The sequence below is a fragment of the Microcaecilia unicolor genome, chromosome 5 (genome assembly GCF_901765095.1).
Source record: "Microcaecilia unicolor chromosome 5, aMicUni1.1, whole genome shotgun sequence".
NCBI lineage: Eukaryota > Metazoa > Chordata > Amphibia > Gymnophiona > Siphonopidae > Microcaecilia > Microcaecilia unicolor.
Genome location: NC_044035.1, coordinates 296439951 through 296460050, shown reverse-complemented (window position 1 = coordinate 296460050; position 20100 = coordinate 296439951). Strand labels below are relative to the sequence as shown.

The 20100-nt window shown below is 41.5% G+C and overlaps 1 protein-coding gene across 2 annotated transcripts in view; it reads left to right on the top strand.

The window, feature by feature from the left end:
- Window positions 1–20100, top strand: part of DUS2 (dihydrouridine synthase 2) — a 164944-nt gene that overhangs the window by 65329 nt on the left and 79515 nt on the right. For both annotated transcript variants that reach the window (XM_030204304.1, XM_030204305.1), the window contains exons 7-8: window positions 6108–6155; window positions 13114–13179. In XM_030204304.1, coding sequence (XP_030060164.1) covers window positions 6108–6155; window positions 13114–13179 — 114 coding nt within the window. The remainder of the gene's footprint in view (window positions 1–6107; window positions 6156–13113; window positions 13180–20100) is intronic.

Sequence of the window (20100 nt, the reverse complement as noted above, 5' to 3'; positions counted from 1 at the left end):
AACATTTTTCCCTTCCTCTGCCCACAGCATTTACCCATTGCATGACCAAGGGCAAAGATGATTCTAGTCACCTTGTGATAATGCTGTAACCTCTGTGGTTCAGAAGGTGACATTTGAACTGGTCAACACAAACATTCATTTTTCTAACACAGATAAAATGATCACGGTAAAATTGGAGGACAAGACCTTTTTCAGATATATAAGTGACAAGAGGAAGGGCCATAATTATTATTTGTAGCATTTGTATCCCACATTTTCCCACAGATTTGTAGGCTCAAAGTGGCTTACATTTGCCGTAATGGCGGTTGCCATTTCCGAGTAACTGAGTACAAAAGGCATTACATTAAGGTGTATACTGTAACCAGGCGCCCCTAGGTGCAGCCAAGGAGAGAACAATCTCCTCCAGCCACAGGCTCCCGGCACAATGAAGAAATAGATGTCCACCAGTAACTTCAATCTTAAGGACTTTTATTCCATGCAGGTTTCTAGTACACAGTTCCAACAGCAGCATAGCACATACCAGGATTCAATACAGGCTTACAGGCTCCAGTCTGGGCTCTTTATCCAGTGCACATTAAACAGTAATTCAACTCCCAAGACAAACAGCTCATCATCACAGTTCAGGCACCCAGCAGCCTTTTCTACCTTCTATCCTCTTAACCTTCAGGAGAGTTCACTATTTTAGGGACTCCTTCTACCCAAGGGTTTTCCCCTGCATCAGCTTCACAGTGAATTCAATACTTTTGGGACTTCCTGTCACCCAAGGAATCTCAGCCTGCTTCAGTACTTTAGGGACCTCCCTGCCCAAGGATTTTCAGCCTGCAAATACTTCTCTCCTTCTCTCTCCTGAACTGAACTGATGAGACTCCTTCCCACCTGCTTAATCAATCCCTGGCTTCTGCCTTCACAACCAATCATTCTCCACTCATTAGCTTCTCTACACACCCATACTAGCTGAGTTGAGCATGAGCCTAATGAGGAGCTCCTGCACACAGGGTTTCCTATCTCTCTTTCCCCCTAGTGGCAGCCAATCTACACCTCCTGTTACCTTACACCCATGTCCTCCCTTATTGCAGCTAGGAGTCCAGTCCGGGTTCTTCATCTGGCTCCTTGCCTGCAATGCCTTCTGGGACTTGTAGTTCAGACTGAAACAGCTTTAACCCAACTATCCTGGATGTGAATTTATCACAATACGTACATGGTAAAGAGGATTGCAAAAGAATACAAAAGAAGAGTACAGCCGGCATTACATTAGTTGCATATATACATGGTAAAGAAGGGTAAATTGTGGTAGTGTGTATTGGTTCCTGTGTGATAGCATTATGAGGCTCAAAGCTGAGGGAGAGAAATATGTGGAAGATGATAAAGATAAAGCTGAACTGCTTAATGATTATTTCATCTCTGTGTTCACAAATGAAAGACCAGGGGTAGGGCTGCAGAAAACAAAGGCTAAAGGCGATGGATACATGGTAGACCAAGACCCGTTTACGGAGGACTGTGTTTGTGAGGAGCTCGCCAAACTAAAAGTAGACAGCGATGGGACCTGATGGGATATACCCAAGGATGCTTGAGGAACTCGGAGAAGTTCTGTCGGCTCCGCTGACGGACCTCTTCAATGCTTCCTTAGATACTGGAGTGGTCCCTACGGACTGGAGAAAGGCGAATGTGGTTCCCTTGCACAAGAGTGGAAGTAAGGAGGAGGTTGGGAATTACAGACCTGTCAGTCTGACCTCGGTGGTGAGTAAGTAAGCTACTGGAAACGCTTCTAAAGAGGAGGATTGTGAGTTTTCTTGAACTACATGGAATGCGGGACCCGAGGCAGCATGGCTTCCCTAGTGGCAGGTCGTGTCAGACAAATCTGACTGTCTTCTTCGACTGGGTGTCCAAACAGTTGGATATGGGAGGGGCACTTGATGTGGTATACTTGGATTTCAGCAAAGCCTTTGACACGGTTCCGCACAGGCGACTGATAAATAAATTGAGTGCCCTCGGTATGGGACCTAGAGGAACGGATTGGGTTAAAAATTGGTTGACTGGTAGGAGACAGAGGATAGTGGTAAATGGAGCTTGCTCTGAAGAAAAGGATGTCGTCAGTGGAGTACCGCAGGGATCGGTCCTAGGGCCGGCTCTTTTTAACGTCTTTGTGAGTGATATTGCAGAGGGGCTGTCTGGTAAGGTTTGTCTTTTTGCGGATGATACTAAACTCTGCAACAGGGTGGACAGCCTAGAGAGTGTGAATGACATGAGGAAGGACCTAGCAAAGCTGGAGGAATGGACTGATATTTGGCAACTAAGGTTTAATCCCCAAAAATGCTGGGTCATGCACTTGGGTCACAAAAATCCGAGGGAACGGTACAGCATAGGGGGTGAAGTGCTTCAGTGTGCGAAGGAAGAGCGAGACTTGGGGGTGATTGTGTCTGATGACCTTAAAGCTTTCAAACAAGTAGAAAAAGCGACTAGAAGAATGCTTGGGTGCATAAAGAGAGGCATGACCAGCAGGAAGAAGGAGGTGATAGTGCCTTTGTATAAGTCTCTGGTGAGGCCCCATTTGGAGTACTGTGTGCAGTTCTGGAGACCGCACCTATGGAAAGATATAAATAGGATGGAGTCGGTCCAGAAGGCAGCTACGAAAGTAGTTAACGGCCTTGAATGCAAAAATTATAGGGACAGGCTTATGAACCTCAACATGTATACGCTGGAAGAGAGAAGGGAGAGAGGAGACATGATAGAAATGTTTAAATATCTCAAGGGCATTTATGTACAGGAAGAGAGCCTTTTTCAAATGAAGGCGAGCTCTGGAATGAGGGGGCATATGACAAAGTTAAGAGGGAATAGGCTTAGGAGTAACCAAAGGAAGTATTATTTCACAGAAAGGGGTGGTGGAGGCGTGGAATGTCCTCCCGGTGGAGGTGGTGGAGTCGAGGACTGTTCCAGAATTTAAAAAGGCATGGGATAAGCATGTGGGATTGCTTAGGAACAGGTAGAATTGGGGGTTACAGAGGATGGGCAGACTGGATGGGTCATTGACCTTTATCTGCCGTCATGCTATATTTCTATCACCAGTTATAATTTAGTTGAAGCACTAATGCGGAGTTAAGATGAAGGGTATTTTTCAAATGCCTGGGTCCCACAATGTGGGGTACTTCAGGGGTCTTCTCTTTCACTGTTATTTATTTAACATAATGCTGCAGCCTTTAGTAAGAGCACTCGAAAAATGGAATGTATACTTCTTTATTTAAACAAACAATATAACTATTTTATTGCCAGCTCCTACAGAATATAAGGAAATTTTAACGAGAATATGAGTGAGGGTGAGTGGTCCTGATAGCCTAGCCTATGAAGAGTACAGGAGTTCAGTGTTTCACTGCCACGGAGTGAGCTTCAGAACATTCGAGGTGGGATTTATTTATATAGATGATTTTTTACTTGTACTATAAGCTGACTGGTACTTTGTGCTTGAAAACAATCACTGCAGGTTCCTTTCTCATAGGATCTAGCTTCTACACGCCACAAGTTTGATTAAAATGCTGCATCTTCATCATACCCAACGGAGCTTGAAAATTCTTTAGAATGAAATCACCCATATAATATCCAAGCCAGAATATATAAAAATAATGAAAGACCAAGCAAAATATCCTCTGCACACATGGACCTCAGAAAATGAAAACTGAAACTAAAAGTCACAGTTCTTGTATAAGTATATAAGTATTGCCGTACTGGGACAGACCGAAGGTCCATCAAGCCCAGCTTCCTGTTTCCAACAGTGGTCAATCCAGGTCAAAAGCACCTGGTAAGATCCCAAAAACGTACAATACATTTTATGCTGCTTATCCTAGAAATGAGCAGTGGATTTTACCCAAGTCCATTTTAATAATGGTCCATGCACTTTTCCTTTGGGAAGCCATCCAAACCTTTTTTAAAACTCCACTAAGCTAACTGCTTTTACTACATTCTCTGGCAATGAGTTCCAGAGCTTAATTACATGTTGAGTGAAGAAATGTTTCTCTGATTTGTTTTAAATTTACTACTTTCTAGTTTCATTGTGTGCCCCCTAGTCCTAGTATTTTTGGAAAGAGTAAACAAGTGATTCATATGTGGAACCTTACATTACGTAGCTATAATTTGGGTTCCTCTTTCCCACATGCATCACTTTGCACTTGCTCACATTGTGTCCTCTGCCTCCCAGTCTCATAAGGTTCTCTTTAATTTTTCTCAATCCTCTTGCAGTTTAACAGCTTTGAAGAACTTTGTGTTGTCAGCAAATGTAATTACCTCATTAGTTACTCCCATCTCTAGATCATTTATAAATATGTTAAAAAGCAGCACTCCACAGAAAGACTAATTCCTAAGGAGCTAATCATCCCAAATTTACAGACTTAAATTCCTGCAAAACTTTTATATCAAAAGCATTTATTTGGAGCACTCTATTTACCATATAAACTACTATGCAAGATCATAACTTAATTACTTGCAATTGCATTACACACATACACAAAAAAAAAGAATGCAAAGAGTTGCCCCCCCTCCCCTGCTCCAGACTACCTTACAATCACTGATGGTCTAGGATGGGGACAAGGCAGATGTAATTCCCAGTCCCTTTTGCCATGTCAGCTCTATTCTCAAAGTGGCTCTTGTGACAGTCTCATGAGATTGCCACTAGAGGTCATGGCAGCCATTTTCAGTGCAGAGGCAGCATGGGTAGGACCTGCCTTCCCTAGACCACCAGGGATTGTAAGATAGGCCCAAGGGGGTACCTACAGGTGGGCAGGGGGGGGGAAGGCAACTCCTGTTTGGAGGGAAGAGGGACAGTGGTAGGCAACCACAGACCTAGAGGGCCAAGACCCAGTTAGGTTTTCCAAGATTTCCATAATGAATATTCATGAGATTGATTTGCATGTACGGCTTCCATTATATGCAAATCTCATGCATATTCATTGTGGAAATCTTGAAAACCTAACTGGATTGTGACCCTCAAGGTCTGTGGTTGCACACCCCTGAACTAGGAGATATTCTGATGCTCTGTTTGCGCCTGGACTATTGTGTGCAGTTCTGGTCACCACATCTCAGAAAAAGGTGTATCAGAGCTAGAACAGATAAAGAGATAAGTGGTAAAAAATGATTATGGGAACGGAATGCTCGAAAGGAGTAGGGTTCTTTACCTCAGAAGAGACGGCTGAAAGGAATCATGAGTGAGATATACAAAATTATGAGTGCTATAGAACAAGGTGCTAGGGACAGTTATTCACTCCTCTCAAAAGTACTAAAACTAGGGAACACTGCATGAACCTAAGAGTAGCAGATTTAATACAAATTCTTTAAAGAAACATTTTAGTCGGCACATCATAAAATTATGGAATTGTTTGACAAAATATATGGCCAGCTCTAGTAATATAGGTGAGTTTTGATTTTCTAGATGGCAGGTTCATTAACCACAGTTTAGCTGGATAGCCTTAGTAGGAGACAATTCTATAACAGTGCACATATATATGCTGACTATTCTATAGAGAAAAGTAGGCACCTACTTTCCTTTATAGAATACTAGGGTATGTATGTACATATGTGATTAGCTGTGAGTACTTCATGCCAGTCATAGTGCTGCTGAAAATGCTTGAGCCTGAATTGTAAAGATATATATGTAGCTTATAGTATTCTATATGCTACACATGTACCTGTGAGCACCACCCATGTGTACGCCTAGCTGTAAAATATGTGCTAAGTAAGTTATGCATTTATTTACAGAATATTGCTTAAGTAGCTTTTCAGTATCTATGCACATAAATGTTAGTGCCCGCTTCATAGAATTATCCATCCCCTGTACCTGGGTGTGAACAGCATGCAACAGGCTTCCCTGTTTCGGATCTGACAGGTACTCCAGGTGACCCAGATGGGGAATTCTGAGGGACAAGATGCTAGGCTTGGACCTCTAGTGTGACCCAGCATGGCACTTTGTTTTGATTTTCAGTGCATTGATGCAATAGCCCTAGTACTGCATTGCTGAGCAGGCATAGTGAAAGCAGTCTGATTTCCAGCTCAGAAAAGGTGTATTATAAACTGCTGGTTTTGTAAAGATCATTTTACAGTTCTAACAAGTGATTGTGTTTTCGCAGGGGGGCATGGGAGCAGCATTGCTGACTGATCCTGACAAAATTGAACTGGTAAGTAATACAGGAATACCGCACTGATTTTATACAATCCCACAAAAATTAATAAATCAAGCAAAGCTGTGTGAAGAATCTGGCTTCAGCTCCTGTCTCACGTATTTTGCCTCCCAGGCCAGCCAAGGGGGGATGTTGCAGAGACAAAATTTGTACCTACTGGGGAGAGAGAATCCTAGATCAAATATAAGAGATCCTAGTAGACTTTTAAAGGAAAAAGCCCAACATGATCAAGGGTCTACTTAGAAACAGTAAAGCTCCAAAATAAATGTTCCTACATCAATATAAATAGAGGAACACTTCTTAACAACAAATATTGCATTTTCCAAGCTAGACTAGCTAGCAGGAAAAAGACCTCAAAACTAGGGAAATTATGTCAATAATGCATCATAAATTGCATTACATTTTCAGTTATCATTGGTCTGAGAAAAACCTCCAAACAAAATTATACATATGCAAAGGTAAATATCCCAAAGTCAAGGCAATGAACAAACTGCTATATTATTTCAAAGCACACTTACCTTCAAAAAAAAAAAAAAAAAAAGTTAATCAACGGGGCCCATTTCACCCTGCAAATCGGCCTTCCTCGGGAGTTTATAGCAAAATAGTGAAGCTTCGATAGTTTCAGTATCGATGCAGAGCTTCATGCCTTGTGCTGTCAAATGCACTCATCTAAAAACAACCAAAAATATGGTAACAGCCCAAAAAGTAACAAAAGATAAAGCAAACTGCTCCTAAATCAAAATAATACAAATTAATTTTCAGGGAACTTACTGTGACATTTTGTGGAGCCACATTTTCACACGAACACAAGCTGAATAACAATGGTGCTCACTTTTATAAAGAACGCCAGCGTAGTCACATTGCAGTTAATACTCCATCAGCGCAAGTGCTGACAGGTGTAATCCATTTAAATGTTTAGTTTTTAAATTTGTAAATTTTTAAATATCAAAACAAAACACTCCGTTCAATAGAACTGTTTAATCCTCCAGGCTCAAATGATTTTAAAGATCCATTGTACTTCACTCTTCTATAAGCATTTCATACAGTCCCCCCTCTTGCATCCGCTGGTATCACATCAATTACTGTTCATTTTGAGGACTCAAAATTGTGACCAAAATTTTCACAATACATTACAAAGGGCTCTTACAACCTCCTTCTCCTCAAATTTGATTATGTTCAGACATTATTACCCTTAAGCAATGTGATGTTAGACCCACATAAATTTTTAGGCAAGGGCATCTTACCATATAAATGACATATATCTGTTTTACAAGTGTTGAAGTTTCTCAAAAGATATTTTTTTGCCATCCACAGGATTCACAGAGGGGTCCTTTTGCAAAGCCGCAGGAAAAAGTGGCCTGAGGCAGTGTGGACGTGTCTTTTAGGCGTGTGCTTGGCCATTTTTAATGGGCCTGCGCTAATATTAAAATTAGCACGTGCCTATTTACGGCCTGAGCCTTACTGCCACCCATTGACCTAGTGGTAAGGGCTCACGCGGTAACCATGCAGCACGCTCCAACATGGGCACACCGCCAGGAACGTCCCCACAGTAAAAAATAGAAAATTATTTTCTACTGTGGGATTCGGCGCATGCCAAAATTGGAATTACCACCGGACTCACGCACTACCCTGGTGGTAGTGACGATTGGGAGTGTGCTACCCACACGTTAGCCCTTCCGCGCCTTTGTAAAAGGGCTCCAAAGTCTGTTCCTTGTAGTGTGAGATCACAGATCTGACAAGAACCTCATTTATACTGTCCTGCTACACTATGTGCTCTTCTGTTTAATCAAGATAGTCAGACACAAAATGTCTTTTCCTTAGTGTCCCTCCAGACCAACCCAGGATCTGACTTATGGGTTATGCACTCCTTCCAGCAGGTGGAGACTGAAAACTCTGACTCTAGTGAGCCAATAAGAGCCCTGGCCAACTGGAACTAGATTCAGTATTCTCATTTTCCAGCAGGTGGAAGGAGGTGAGCCCTTTAGTCTCCTTTCTTTCTTTCTTTCTTTCTTTCTTTAAATTCATTCTTACTGCTTTTTTTCCAAAAAATATAAATAAAAGCAAATGGCCATCTAGTAATATCAGAGGCTTTGCTCTTTAAGGTTTATCTGTGCACCGGTGTTCTTCTGTTTAGAGGCTAAGGCCCTTCTTCCTTCACCCTCGGGGGTGTTAAACTTGGGGTTCCGAGTCCCTTCCCTCAATTCCTCCCGATTTGTCCCTGCAGCGCTAGGCGCTACTATTTTATTTGGGAGAGTGCCTTGACCTCTTCGGCAGAAGAGTGTTTGAGCCCGGGTAGAGGCAGCCTCATCTTGTTTAAAAAAAAAAAGCGTGAACAAGCAAGGCAGCTCTATCTCTGCCGGACTTGGCAGTGATTTGTTTCATAGCTTGGCGTCGTCGTCATTGAGTTCTCGCCAGTGTAAAAAAAAAAACGTACTATGGTGAAGAAACTCCACAGATGCTCAGTCTGTCAGTGGGGCCTTGGAGCTAGCAGGGCATGTAAGGTACTGCACACCAGTGGAAGTTTCGGCGGCGGCTGGTCCTTCTCATTCAGCTCCCCCCGCAGTAGTTGCGGTCCCTCAAAATCCAGCGGTCAGTACAGAGAAAATGCACACTCCCGTCTTGGTGGGAAACGCCATCATTTTGCCCTCTTCAGTGGTGTCAGAGGACCGTCCTGCTTCCCTACTGCTCCAGTCAGTGGGCCAGTCGGCATTAGTGCTGCCAGAGCGGTCAGGAATCCTGGAGGGAGGTTTCCCTCCTGAGTTTGTTCTCAAATGTACCAAGTTTTTTTTTTTATTTAAAAAAAAATCAGGTCCCACGTCAGCTCCTTTAGGAGGGGGCTTAGGTAGGCATGTGGTGCCTGAAAAGAGAGCTAGGGGATCCTGGGTTCTGGAGAAGGATCAGTCCTCTGATCCAGATCAGGAAGTGCCCTCTCTGGAGGAGGCTGATGTATTAGGAGAAAGGGCAGTTGTTGGAGGACCCCGATCCTGCTGACCTAGGTGCGAACTCATTATTCCTCGGGGAAGATCCTTCCATTGTTAGAATTTTTCACAAAAAGATCTTGCAGGAGCTCATTTCTTTGGTGGCAACTACATTGCATTTTGAGGATGAGTAGCCCACAGAAATAGAGGGTTGTAACATGCACCGTTTAGTTAAGGGCATTAGACATCTCGGTAAAACCTTTCCTATATTCCAGGATATTGGGGATATCATTCAGGCTCAATGGGATATGCTGGATTCCCCTTTTCGTCCGGCTTGGTCTATGGTGCATTTCTACCCAGTTCCGGATACAGCCCAGATCCCACCCGATTCACTGTTAATAGAGCCGAAAAGAGGTTTATTGATTCTTTGTTGGTTTGGGGTCCAAAGTTTTTTTTCATTTGGGATGGAGCTGCTTTGTGCATTTACGGTTTCTTTATTATTGTTAAAAATAGTAGTAATAATAATAATTTTAAAAAAAAAGAAAAAGCATGAACTACAAAATGAACAAAAAAAATGTGCAACAACTTTGTTAGTGTTTAGCAACAGGCACATTCTTATTACACTCTGGCTGCTCAAGACCCTGGTTGCACAGAATGTGGTTCTTTCTTTCTCCTGCTTTGTTAGGTTAATACTGAATCTAGTTCTAGCTGACCAGGGCTCTTGTTTGCTCACTAGAGTCAGAGTTTTCAGTCTCCACCTGCTGGGAGGAGTGCGTAACCCATCAGTCAGATCCTGGGCCGGTCCAGAGGGACTAAAGGAAAGCAAATTAGCAGGTAAGAACTAATTTCTCTCCCTACAAAATGCAACATGCAGAGAAAACTCTTTAAATGCTGGATGTAACTGCGTCAAATCCCTATTTTGTTTGATTATTCTAGACACCTCGGTGCTACCTGAAGAATATCTCATTACTATGTCTTCTCCTATGGATCACTGACTGCTCGAATGCAACAATAAAGCTCTATTGTTATATTTTGTACATTTTTATAGTCTTTTTTTCAGCACTTTTCGGATGTCTCCTGTCATTTAATTTTGACATCAATATTTGAGCTTGCCACTTAAACTCAATGTTATCAGAATAGTTGTGCTTTATCCTCAAAAACTGGGAGAAGGGTAAAGTATCTCTTAATTGCCTCGGTGACAACTTCTGTAATCTAAAAAAAGTGTTTTTGTCAATACGTTTCACAAATAAAGAAATACTGAATTTGTCAGACTCTTGATAAATTTCAACATCTAAAGAATTGATTTTACTAGCTGAGCTTTGAATCATGAAAATCAATTTCCTGTCACAGGAATTAATCCATTGTTCAAACAGTTTCAGTTCATCTTCAGAACCTTTCCACAACATGAAGATATCATCTATGTAGCAACGCCAACAAAATATTCTTCAATAGCTAATCTTTATATGCCAAGATTCGAAAAAGAATGGATTTCTGTTTCCCCTGTGAAAGAATCTTTTGCATTATTAATAACATAAATTCCCTAGTTTTGAGGTCTTTTTCCTCCTAGCTAGTCTAGCTTGGAAAGAACTGTTCCTCTATTTATGTTGATGTAGGAACATTAATTTTGGAACTTCACTGTTTCACACTAAGTAGATCCTTGATCATGTTGAGAGGAATACTAGCCTCATGCAATGGTTATACTTGATAGCTGGATTTAGGACCTGTGCTTGCAGGCTTCTGGAAGAAGCCCTGGTGCAGTACCTTTGCCTGAGGGGAGTAATTTGGGCTGAGAAGGCAGATTGTGATGTACATGCATTTTATAAAAGATGCATGTACACATGTAAAGTACGTATACACATCTTTACATCTTTTTGGAGCAGGTGGAAATGTGTGCAGTGGCATTTCTGCACTATTGGGGCTGGATCTGGGTTTTATATAGGTGCTTAAGTACTTATGTTGCCTTTACCTATCCTATCCTTGTCTACCTTCCCTCAACTCATATATTCCTGGGCGCTGTTACCACTGTGTTTTTCTCAGTTCATAATATTTTTTCACATGTCCTTGTAATGCTTTTTTACTATGTAAGTAGTTATGATCATCACAGTTTATAATACTCTTCCTACATTTTCTTGTTTTGCTTTATTTTCTATCATGTAAGATGCTTTCTTTTACAATTTAAGCCGCACTGAACCTGCTGTATGTGGGAAAGCGCGGGGTACAAATGTAATAAATAAATAAAAATCAATTATGTAAACCCTTCAAGTTTTATATACAGTGGTGGAAATAAGTATTTGATCCCTTGCTGATTTTGTAAGTTTGCCCACTGACAAAGACATGAGCAGCCCATAATTGAAGGGTAGGTTATTGGTAACAGTGAGAGATAGCACATCACAAATTAAATCCGGAAAATCACATTGTGGAAAGTATATGAATTTATTTGCATTCTGCAGAGGGAAATAAGTATTTGATCCCCCACCAACCAGTAAGAGATCTGGCCCCTACAGACCAGGTAGATGCTCCAAATCAACTCGTTACCTGCATGACAGACAGCTGTCGGCAATGGTCACCTGTATGAAAGACACCTGTCCACAGACTCAGTGAATCAGTCAGACTCTAACCTCTACAAAATGGCCAAGAGCAAGGAGCTGTCTAAGGATGTCAGGGACAAGATCATACACCTGCACAAGGCTGGAATGGGCTACAAAACCATCAGTAAGACGCTGGGCGAGAAGGAGACAACTGTTGGTGCCATAGTAAGAAAATGGAAGAAGTACAAAATGACTGTCAATCGACAAAGATCTGGGGCTCCACGCAAAATCTCACCTCGTGGGGTATCCTTGATCATGAGGAAGGTTAGAAATCAGCCTACAACTACAAGGGGGGAACTTGTCAATGATCTCAAGGCAGCTGGGACCACTGTCACCACGAAAACCATTGGTAACACATTACGACATAACGGATTGCAATCCTGCAGTGCCCGCAAGGTCCCCCTGCTCCGGAAGGCACATGTGACGGCCCGTCTGAAGTTTGCCAGTGAACACCTGGATGATGCCGAGAGTGATTGGGAGAAGGTGCTGTGGTCAGATGAGACAAAAATTGAGCTCTTTGGCATGAACTCAACTCGCCGTGTTTGGAGGAAGAGAAATGCTGCCTATGACCCAAAGAACACCGTCCCCACTGTCAAGCATGGAGGTGGAAATGTTATGTTTTGGGGGTGTTTCTCTGCTAAGGGCACAGGACTACTTCACCGCATCAATGGGAGAATGGATGGGGCCATGTACCGTACAATTCTGAGTGACAACCTCCTTCCCTCCGCCAGGGCCTTAAAAATGGGTCGTGGCTGGGTCTTCCAGCACGACAATGACCCAAAACATACAGCCAAGGCAACAAAGGAGTGGCTCAGGAAGAAGCACATTAGGGTCATGGAGTGGCCTAGCCAGTCACCAGACCTTAATCCCATTGAAAACTTATGGAGGGAGCTGAAGCTGCGAGTTGCCAAGCGACAGCCCAGAACTCTTAATGATTTAGAGATGATCTGCAAAGAGGAGTGGACCAAAATTCCTCCTGACATGTGTGCAAACCTCATCATCAACTACAGAAGACGTCTGACCGCTGTGCTTGCCAACAAGGGTTTTGCCACCAAGTATTAGGTCTTGTTTGCCAGAGGGATTAAATACTTATTTCCCTCTGCAGAATGCAAATAAATTCATATACTTTCCACAATGTGATTTTCCGGATTTAATTTGTGATGTGCTATCTCTCACTGTTACCAATAACCTACCCTTCAATTATGGGCTGCTCATGTCTTTGTCAGTGGGCAAACTTACAAAATCAGCAAGGGATCAAATACTTATTTCCACCACTGTACGCTAACACAAGTATACAATTGTTATTAATCCACAGAATAAACTTAAGGAAGTGTCAATTTTGCCACATAGCGTTTCCTCTGTTATTACCACTCTATCATAATGTATTAAATTAGCAAAATCCACTCAGACTAATTTGCTAACCTTTATTTTAATTTTTTCTGTTTTTAGATTTTGAGTACTCTTGTTAAAGGACTTTCTAAACCAATAACTTGCAAAATCCGCATCCTGCCTTCAGTAAGAACACACTTTATTATGTTTTGAATTCTAATATTTTTGTAGTATGCGTTCCCTGGTAGATAAATGTTTCTTAATAAAAATGTATTGTGTTTGCATAAAAATCAGGGAAGATAATGGAGGTTAAATTTGAGTGCTTTAGAGGGGCATAATCGAACGTCGCTGGCCAAATAGATCACCGGCGATCTATGTTGGCGGCGGCGCTACAGCTGGCCGGAACTGTATTATCGAAAAAGATGGCCAGCCATCTTTTTTTTCGATAATATGGTTTAGCCCGGCCAAATGCCGTGGAGTTCACCGGGTTTGAGATGGCCGGGTTTGTTTTTCAGCGATAATGGAAAGTTATGTCGGCCATCTCAAACCCCGGCCAAATTCAAGGCATTTGGCCGTGGGAGGAGCCAGCATTTTTAGTGCACTGGCCTCACGGACATGCCAGGACACCAACCGGGCTCCCTAGGGGTCACTGCGGTGGACTTCAGAAAAGCTACCACGTGCATAGCTCCTTTACTTGGGGAGCTGGGCCCCCCAATCCCCCCCCAAACCCACTACCCACAAATGTACTGCACCCACTAAAATTGCTCCAGAGACCTGCATACAGCCTCTAGGACTTATTGCTGCTGTATAACTTTGGCACACCAGTTCACACCTGAAGACTAATCTCTCTGAAAAAGTCCTTTCTTGAAATAAGCACGTTTACTCACAGTTAACTGCAGATCAGAGGTTGTGCCCCACTGGCAAAGAGACCCCTGGTACTAAGATTAGCAGTAGGTCAGAGCTGGCACAATGGTGTACAATGCCCTCTTTCAGCACCATTCAAGGTAAGAAGTACGTTCTCTAACGTGGGTAACACAGGAAAGGGAACTAAAACTGGCTTACAAAAATGGCCACTACCGCATGGACTACAACAGGAAACAAAACAGGGCACTCTCTGACCCAGTTAGCAGGGGGGGAAAGCACCATGGGAGTAGAGCCCAGTACCCTACACCCACCACAATGCATTGCTAATGTGACTCTGCAGGGCACCTAACAGAAAAGATGTCACACTCACCCGAGAGCCACATTGCAACCAGGGAAAGGCTGTTGTAGGATACAACACATTCTGCTGTCATGGAGGTGGGTACGGCATTTGAGGCTGGCAAAAAGGTTTTTAGTTTTATTTTTTTAGTATGGAAGGGGGTAGGTGACCACTGGGGGAGTATGGGAAGGTCATACCCCATTCCCTCCAGTGGTCAGTTGGGGCACCTTTTTGAGGCTTGGTCGTGAAAATAAAAGGACCAAGTAAAGCCGGTGAAATACTTCTTAATGCCGCTTTTTTTTCCCATTATCGGCGAAAGCCGGCCATCTGGTAGCTACGCCCATGCCCGCCCATGTCCCACCTTCGCTAATCTACCGACATGCCCCCTTGAATTTTCGCCGGCAAAGCAACGGGAAAGCGGCGATGCTGTCAAAAATGCCGCTTTCGATTATACCAATTTCGCCGCTTTTAAGAAATCGCCGGCCATCTCCCAATTTGTGTCGGAAGATGGCCGGCGATCACTTTCGATTATAAGCTGGTTAGTCTGCATCATTAAATTAATTTTCAGGCAGTGGTGTTTGCATATGTCTTAAAACACGTGATTGTTATCCTTTGATAGAAGCATATGCAGGCAAGATAATTTCTGTATATAATTAGTAGTTACCACAGAACTGTATAAAAAGGGCATGTTCTACTGTAATGCAGTCGTTATGGGGACACTTTTGAATATCTTGTATCTTCTGCAACATCTTCAGGCACTTTTAGCCCATATATATTGCAATCTGTTTTCAAAGAGAACTTGTTAGCAGCCCCAGCCTGCATGCTAAAAGTGCCTGAATACTTTGCACTTGTAGTTTTGTGGGCAGCCAAGCTGTGGTAAAATAGCAAATATGAACACACACATAGCAATGCCTCTTTTTAACACAGTTAAAAGTGCATATGCTATAGAAGCTTGCGTATCAGGAAGGAAAGACACTTTCAACTAGGCCATTTCACCTGGGTAAATATAGTTTTGAATATCGTCCTATGTATGAACAATACATTTGAAAAGTAAGGGGTAAGGGCAATGCATTTATGTGGTACAACCAAAGCGGTTTACATATTATATACAAGTATTTTCTCTGTCCCTTGTGGGCTCTCAATCTGAGTTTTGTATCTGGAGCAATGGAGGGTTAAGTGACTTGCCCAGGGCCACAAGGAGCCACAGTGGGAATCCAGTTTCCTAGGTTCTCAACCTACTCAGGTTCTGTTGAAATTGTCTTAATCAGATCAATGTTGAACAAAAAAAGATATTACAAGATTTTGCTTGTCTGCTTTGATAGCACTGGCAAGTGGCATAGCTCATGGTGTATTTGCTTGTTTGTTCTCTCCCCCAATTTAAGTTTCTTAAGGAATCTGATCTAAATAAAACTTCTTTTCTAGCTCTCTTCACCTTGACAGGTGCAGAAGATGATCCATAGTTTCCAGCAGGTGGGAAGCTTAAAAGGAAGGCTCATTTAGACCTGTCTTCAGTATCTCTCCTAAAAACACAGAGTCTACTAATACTTCCAGAAGTAGGGTAATTTTATAACAGAGCACCTACACAGTGAAATACAGAGGCACATGTGTTGCACCTGTTTTATAAAGGCAACATATGCATCTGTTTGCCATTACAAAATAGCATCCCAGAAATTTGCAACACAAAGTTAAGCCTGATCTTAGGCAGGCACAATGTTGTGCTTGCATGCGCCACTTAGAATTGTCACTAATACATGTATCCAATGTGCCAGTCCTGTCCCTGCTCCAACAATTTTATGCACCTAGAAATGTCAACATGTATATCATGTAAAAGTAGATGCTATGGTTTTCCTAATATCTACTTTTATCCTTGTATCTCCTGGAACAAGTGTATAAGCACCTACTTAATCGATAAAATGCTGCTGAGTATCCAAAATCTTCAAAAAGCATTGTGGGATTGTTGGTCAAAGGTTCTACATTAAAAAAAAAAAAAAACCCTGGTAAAAATTCTGTAGACATACATACTGTGAAAGCCCTACTAAACAGGTAGGATAACCAGCTAATACTGATTATCTGTAGCTGACTATTCAACTGATCTCGACCATCTAGACTTTCAGCTGAATATCCTACTCAATCTACTTAGTCAATATGAGAGTCTAGATTTATAGCAATACAGTTCCCCTGGTTAAATGTAGCTGCTAACCTGGGATTCTATATATTGTGTTTTAATTTCTACATGGAAATCAAAGTGTATACTATAGCAACGCATGTAACTTAATTGGTTAACTTGCTAATTGGCGCTGCTAATTGAATGTTAAGCAATTATCAGCACTATCAACACACCTAAACTTAATCTACCAATCTTAGAAACCTTAAAAATCCTTGGAGTCACTATTGACTGCCACTTAACACTTGAGACTCACGCGAACAACACAACCAAAAAAATGTTCTACTCGATGTGGAAACTGAAAAGAATTAAACCATTCTTTCCGAGATCTGTCTTCCGCAACCTAGTGCAATCATTCGTACTCAGCCATCTCAACTACTGCAACTCACTATACGCAGGCTGCAAAGAGCAAATATTGAAGAAACTTCAAACAGCCCAGAATACTGCAGCCAGACTCATCTTCGGAAAACCAAAATACGAAAGTGCAAAACCCTTACACGAGAAACTACACTGGCTCCCACTCAAGGAACGTATCACCTTCAAAGTATGCACCTTAGTTCACAAAATCATTCACGGTGAAGCCCCTGCATACATGTCTGACTTAATAGACCTGCCTCCCAGAAATGCCAAAAGATCATCCCGAACTTTCCTCAATCTACACTTCCCTAAGTGCAAAGGCATAAAATACAAAGTACTGCACGCATCAACCTTCTCTTATATGAGCACGCAATTTTGGAATGCACTGCCGTGCAGCTTGAAGGCGATCTACGAGTTAACCGACTTCCGCAAGTTATTGAAGACTCATCTCTTTGAGAAAATCTACTGTAAAGATCAAAACACATGAAGTCCATATACAATAAAAGAAACGCATAAGTACACTCCCTCTGAATTCCCCTCCCCTTACTTTCACCACACCTAAAACTCTACCCACAGATAAAACTGGTACACCCTAGCGTTCTCAGGTTATTGTTCTATCGTCTTACCATCACCCATTGTTACACTCCATTGAAATATCCCAAATGATATTCTGAATTGACTTCGTCTTCTCTTAATTCTTCACAAAGTAACCCAAAATTGTATTGTAACAAATTGTATTTCCAGATTGTAACAAATTGACTTCGTCTTCTCTTAACTCTTCACAATGTAACCCAGAAAAATCTTATTGTAACAAATTATACTTCCATTAATCACAATGTATTGTAAGCCACACTGAGCCCGCAAATAGGTGGGAAAATGTGGGATACAAAAGCAATAAAATAAAATAAATAATTTGCATTAATTAAGATTTACATGCACAACTCGCTAAGCATATTCTGTAATGTGGTGCACCTAAATTCCAAGTCTTATAGTTGAAAAGGGGGCATGGCCATATGCGGGGTGTGGGTGTTTCTAAAATCTATGCGCGTTGCAGAATACACCTGCTTTGCGCCTAATTTAAACGTTGGGATGTACGCCAAGTAAAACATGCCCTAAATGGCCACAACTAAATTTGATCACATGGAGAGGTGCTCGGTGTTATTCTGTATACTGCACAGAAATTTAAGCCTATTCTATAAAATTTAGGCGTTCTTTAGAGAATACGCCTAGGCGTATTTTTTTTCTGCATGGAATTTTCAGGCGCCACATATAGAATCTAGCCCTAACTGCTGAAAATCAAGCACTAGTCAGCGACATAAGAATTGCCACATTAGATCAGACCAAAGATCCATCTAGCCCAGCATCCTGTTTCAGAAATGGCAAATCCTGGTCACAAGTAACTGGCAGGATCCCGCTTGCCTCCAAAGATAAACAGTGGCTGTCCCCCAATTCTACCTTAACAGTTTATGGACTTTTCTTTCAGGAATATGTCCAAACCTTTTTTAAACCGAGCTACACTAATTGCTTTTTCCACATCATCTAGCAATGAGCTCCAGAACTTAACTATGCATTGAGTGAAAAAATATTTTCTCCTATTTGTTTTAAATGTACTATTTAGTAACTTCATGTTGTGTTGTTAAGTCTTTGTACTTTCTGAAAAAGTAAACAGTCAATTCACACTTACCCGTTCCATTCTACTCAGGACTTTATAGACCTCTATAATATCTCCCCTTAGCCATCTATTCTCCTGCCCTGGTGTTTGTGATATACATATATTCTATATCCCTCTCCTAATAATTCCTAATATTCTGTTAGACACTGAGCAGAAGATTTCAACACGTTGTCCAAGATGACACATGGATCCTTTTCCTGGATGGTGATTCCTAATGTGGAACCTATTATCTTGTAGCTATAATTTCAGTTATTCTTCCTTATGTGCATCACTTTGTACTTGTCCACATTAAATTTCATCTACCATTTAGGTGCACAGTCTTCTAGTTTCCCAAGGTCCTCATGCAGTTTCTCATATCTGCATATAGTTTAACAACTTTGAATAGTTTGGTGTCATCTTCAGATTTGATCACCTTACTCATCATTCCCATTTCCAAATCAATTAAAAATATATTAAACAACACACATCCCAGTACAAATCCTTGTAGTATTCCACTAATCACCTTCCTCCATTGAAAAAATTGACCATTTAAGCCCACTCTGTTTTCTGTCTTTTAACTACTTCCCAGTCCACAACAGGACATTGTCTCTTATCATATGGCTTTTAATTTCATCAGGAGTGTGTCATGAGAGACTTTGTGAAAAACTTTCAGAAAACACTATATCAGCTGCCTCACCTTTACCCACATATTTATTCCCATCTTCAACAAATGTAGCAGATTAATGAGGCAAGACTTCCTGTGGCTAAATCCATGTTGACCTTCTCCCACTAAACCATGTATATCTATGTGTTTAGTAATTTTGTTCTTTATAATAGTTTCTATCATTTTGCTCCTCGCTGATGCCAGGCTCACTATTCTGTAGGTTCATGGATTGCCCTTAAATCCTTTTTAAAAAATTGGAATTATGTTAGCCACCCTCCAATGTACAAGTACCATAGATGATTTTAATGATAATTACATATCTACTGTTAGTAATTTGTAACCTTAACTTTTGAGTTTCTTTCAGTGTTCATCTTCCAGGTTTACCAAGATTCATTTCAGTTCTTCCAAATCATCACTTTTAAGTGCCACTTCAGGCATTAACATCTTCCTCATTAAAAACCAAAGCAAAGAATTAATTTAGTCTCTCTGCTATGGCCTTTGGCCTCCATGACTGCCCCTTTTACTCTTTGATGAACTAATGGTCCAACTGACTCTCTCTCAGGCTTTCTGCTTCTAATTTATATGAGTTGTTGCCTCTATGGCAGGCTTCCCTTCAGAAAATCTCTTTATGCCTTCCTTATCAATAATTTGTATCAAACTTGCCAGTGCTTATGCTACTTCCTTTTATATTAAAAAAAAAAGTTCTTTTCTCTCCACCTCTTTAAATAGAAAAAGAAATAACTCTGAATTAGCCCAACTCATTCCTTCCTCTCTACCCATTCAACCCATTCAACGGATCTTGAAAAACCGCTCTGCTACTTACTTCTTCACCATCCCTTGCGTCCGCCAAATACTTAACATTTTAAAAGTGCTACAGTGGGCCTTAACCATGCTGTCAGCAATGAAAGGTTTTTTTAATGTTCTGCAGCAGGCTTTCTCCAGCCTACTGTCAGAAATCAAAGTCTACCGACAGGAGTGTACCCTTCTACCTCCAATCTGTTAAAAAGGTAAAGTGTGGGCTGGGGTTACCACATCATAAAAACCGAAGTGTTGCGATACTGAGACAGACT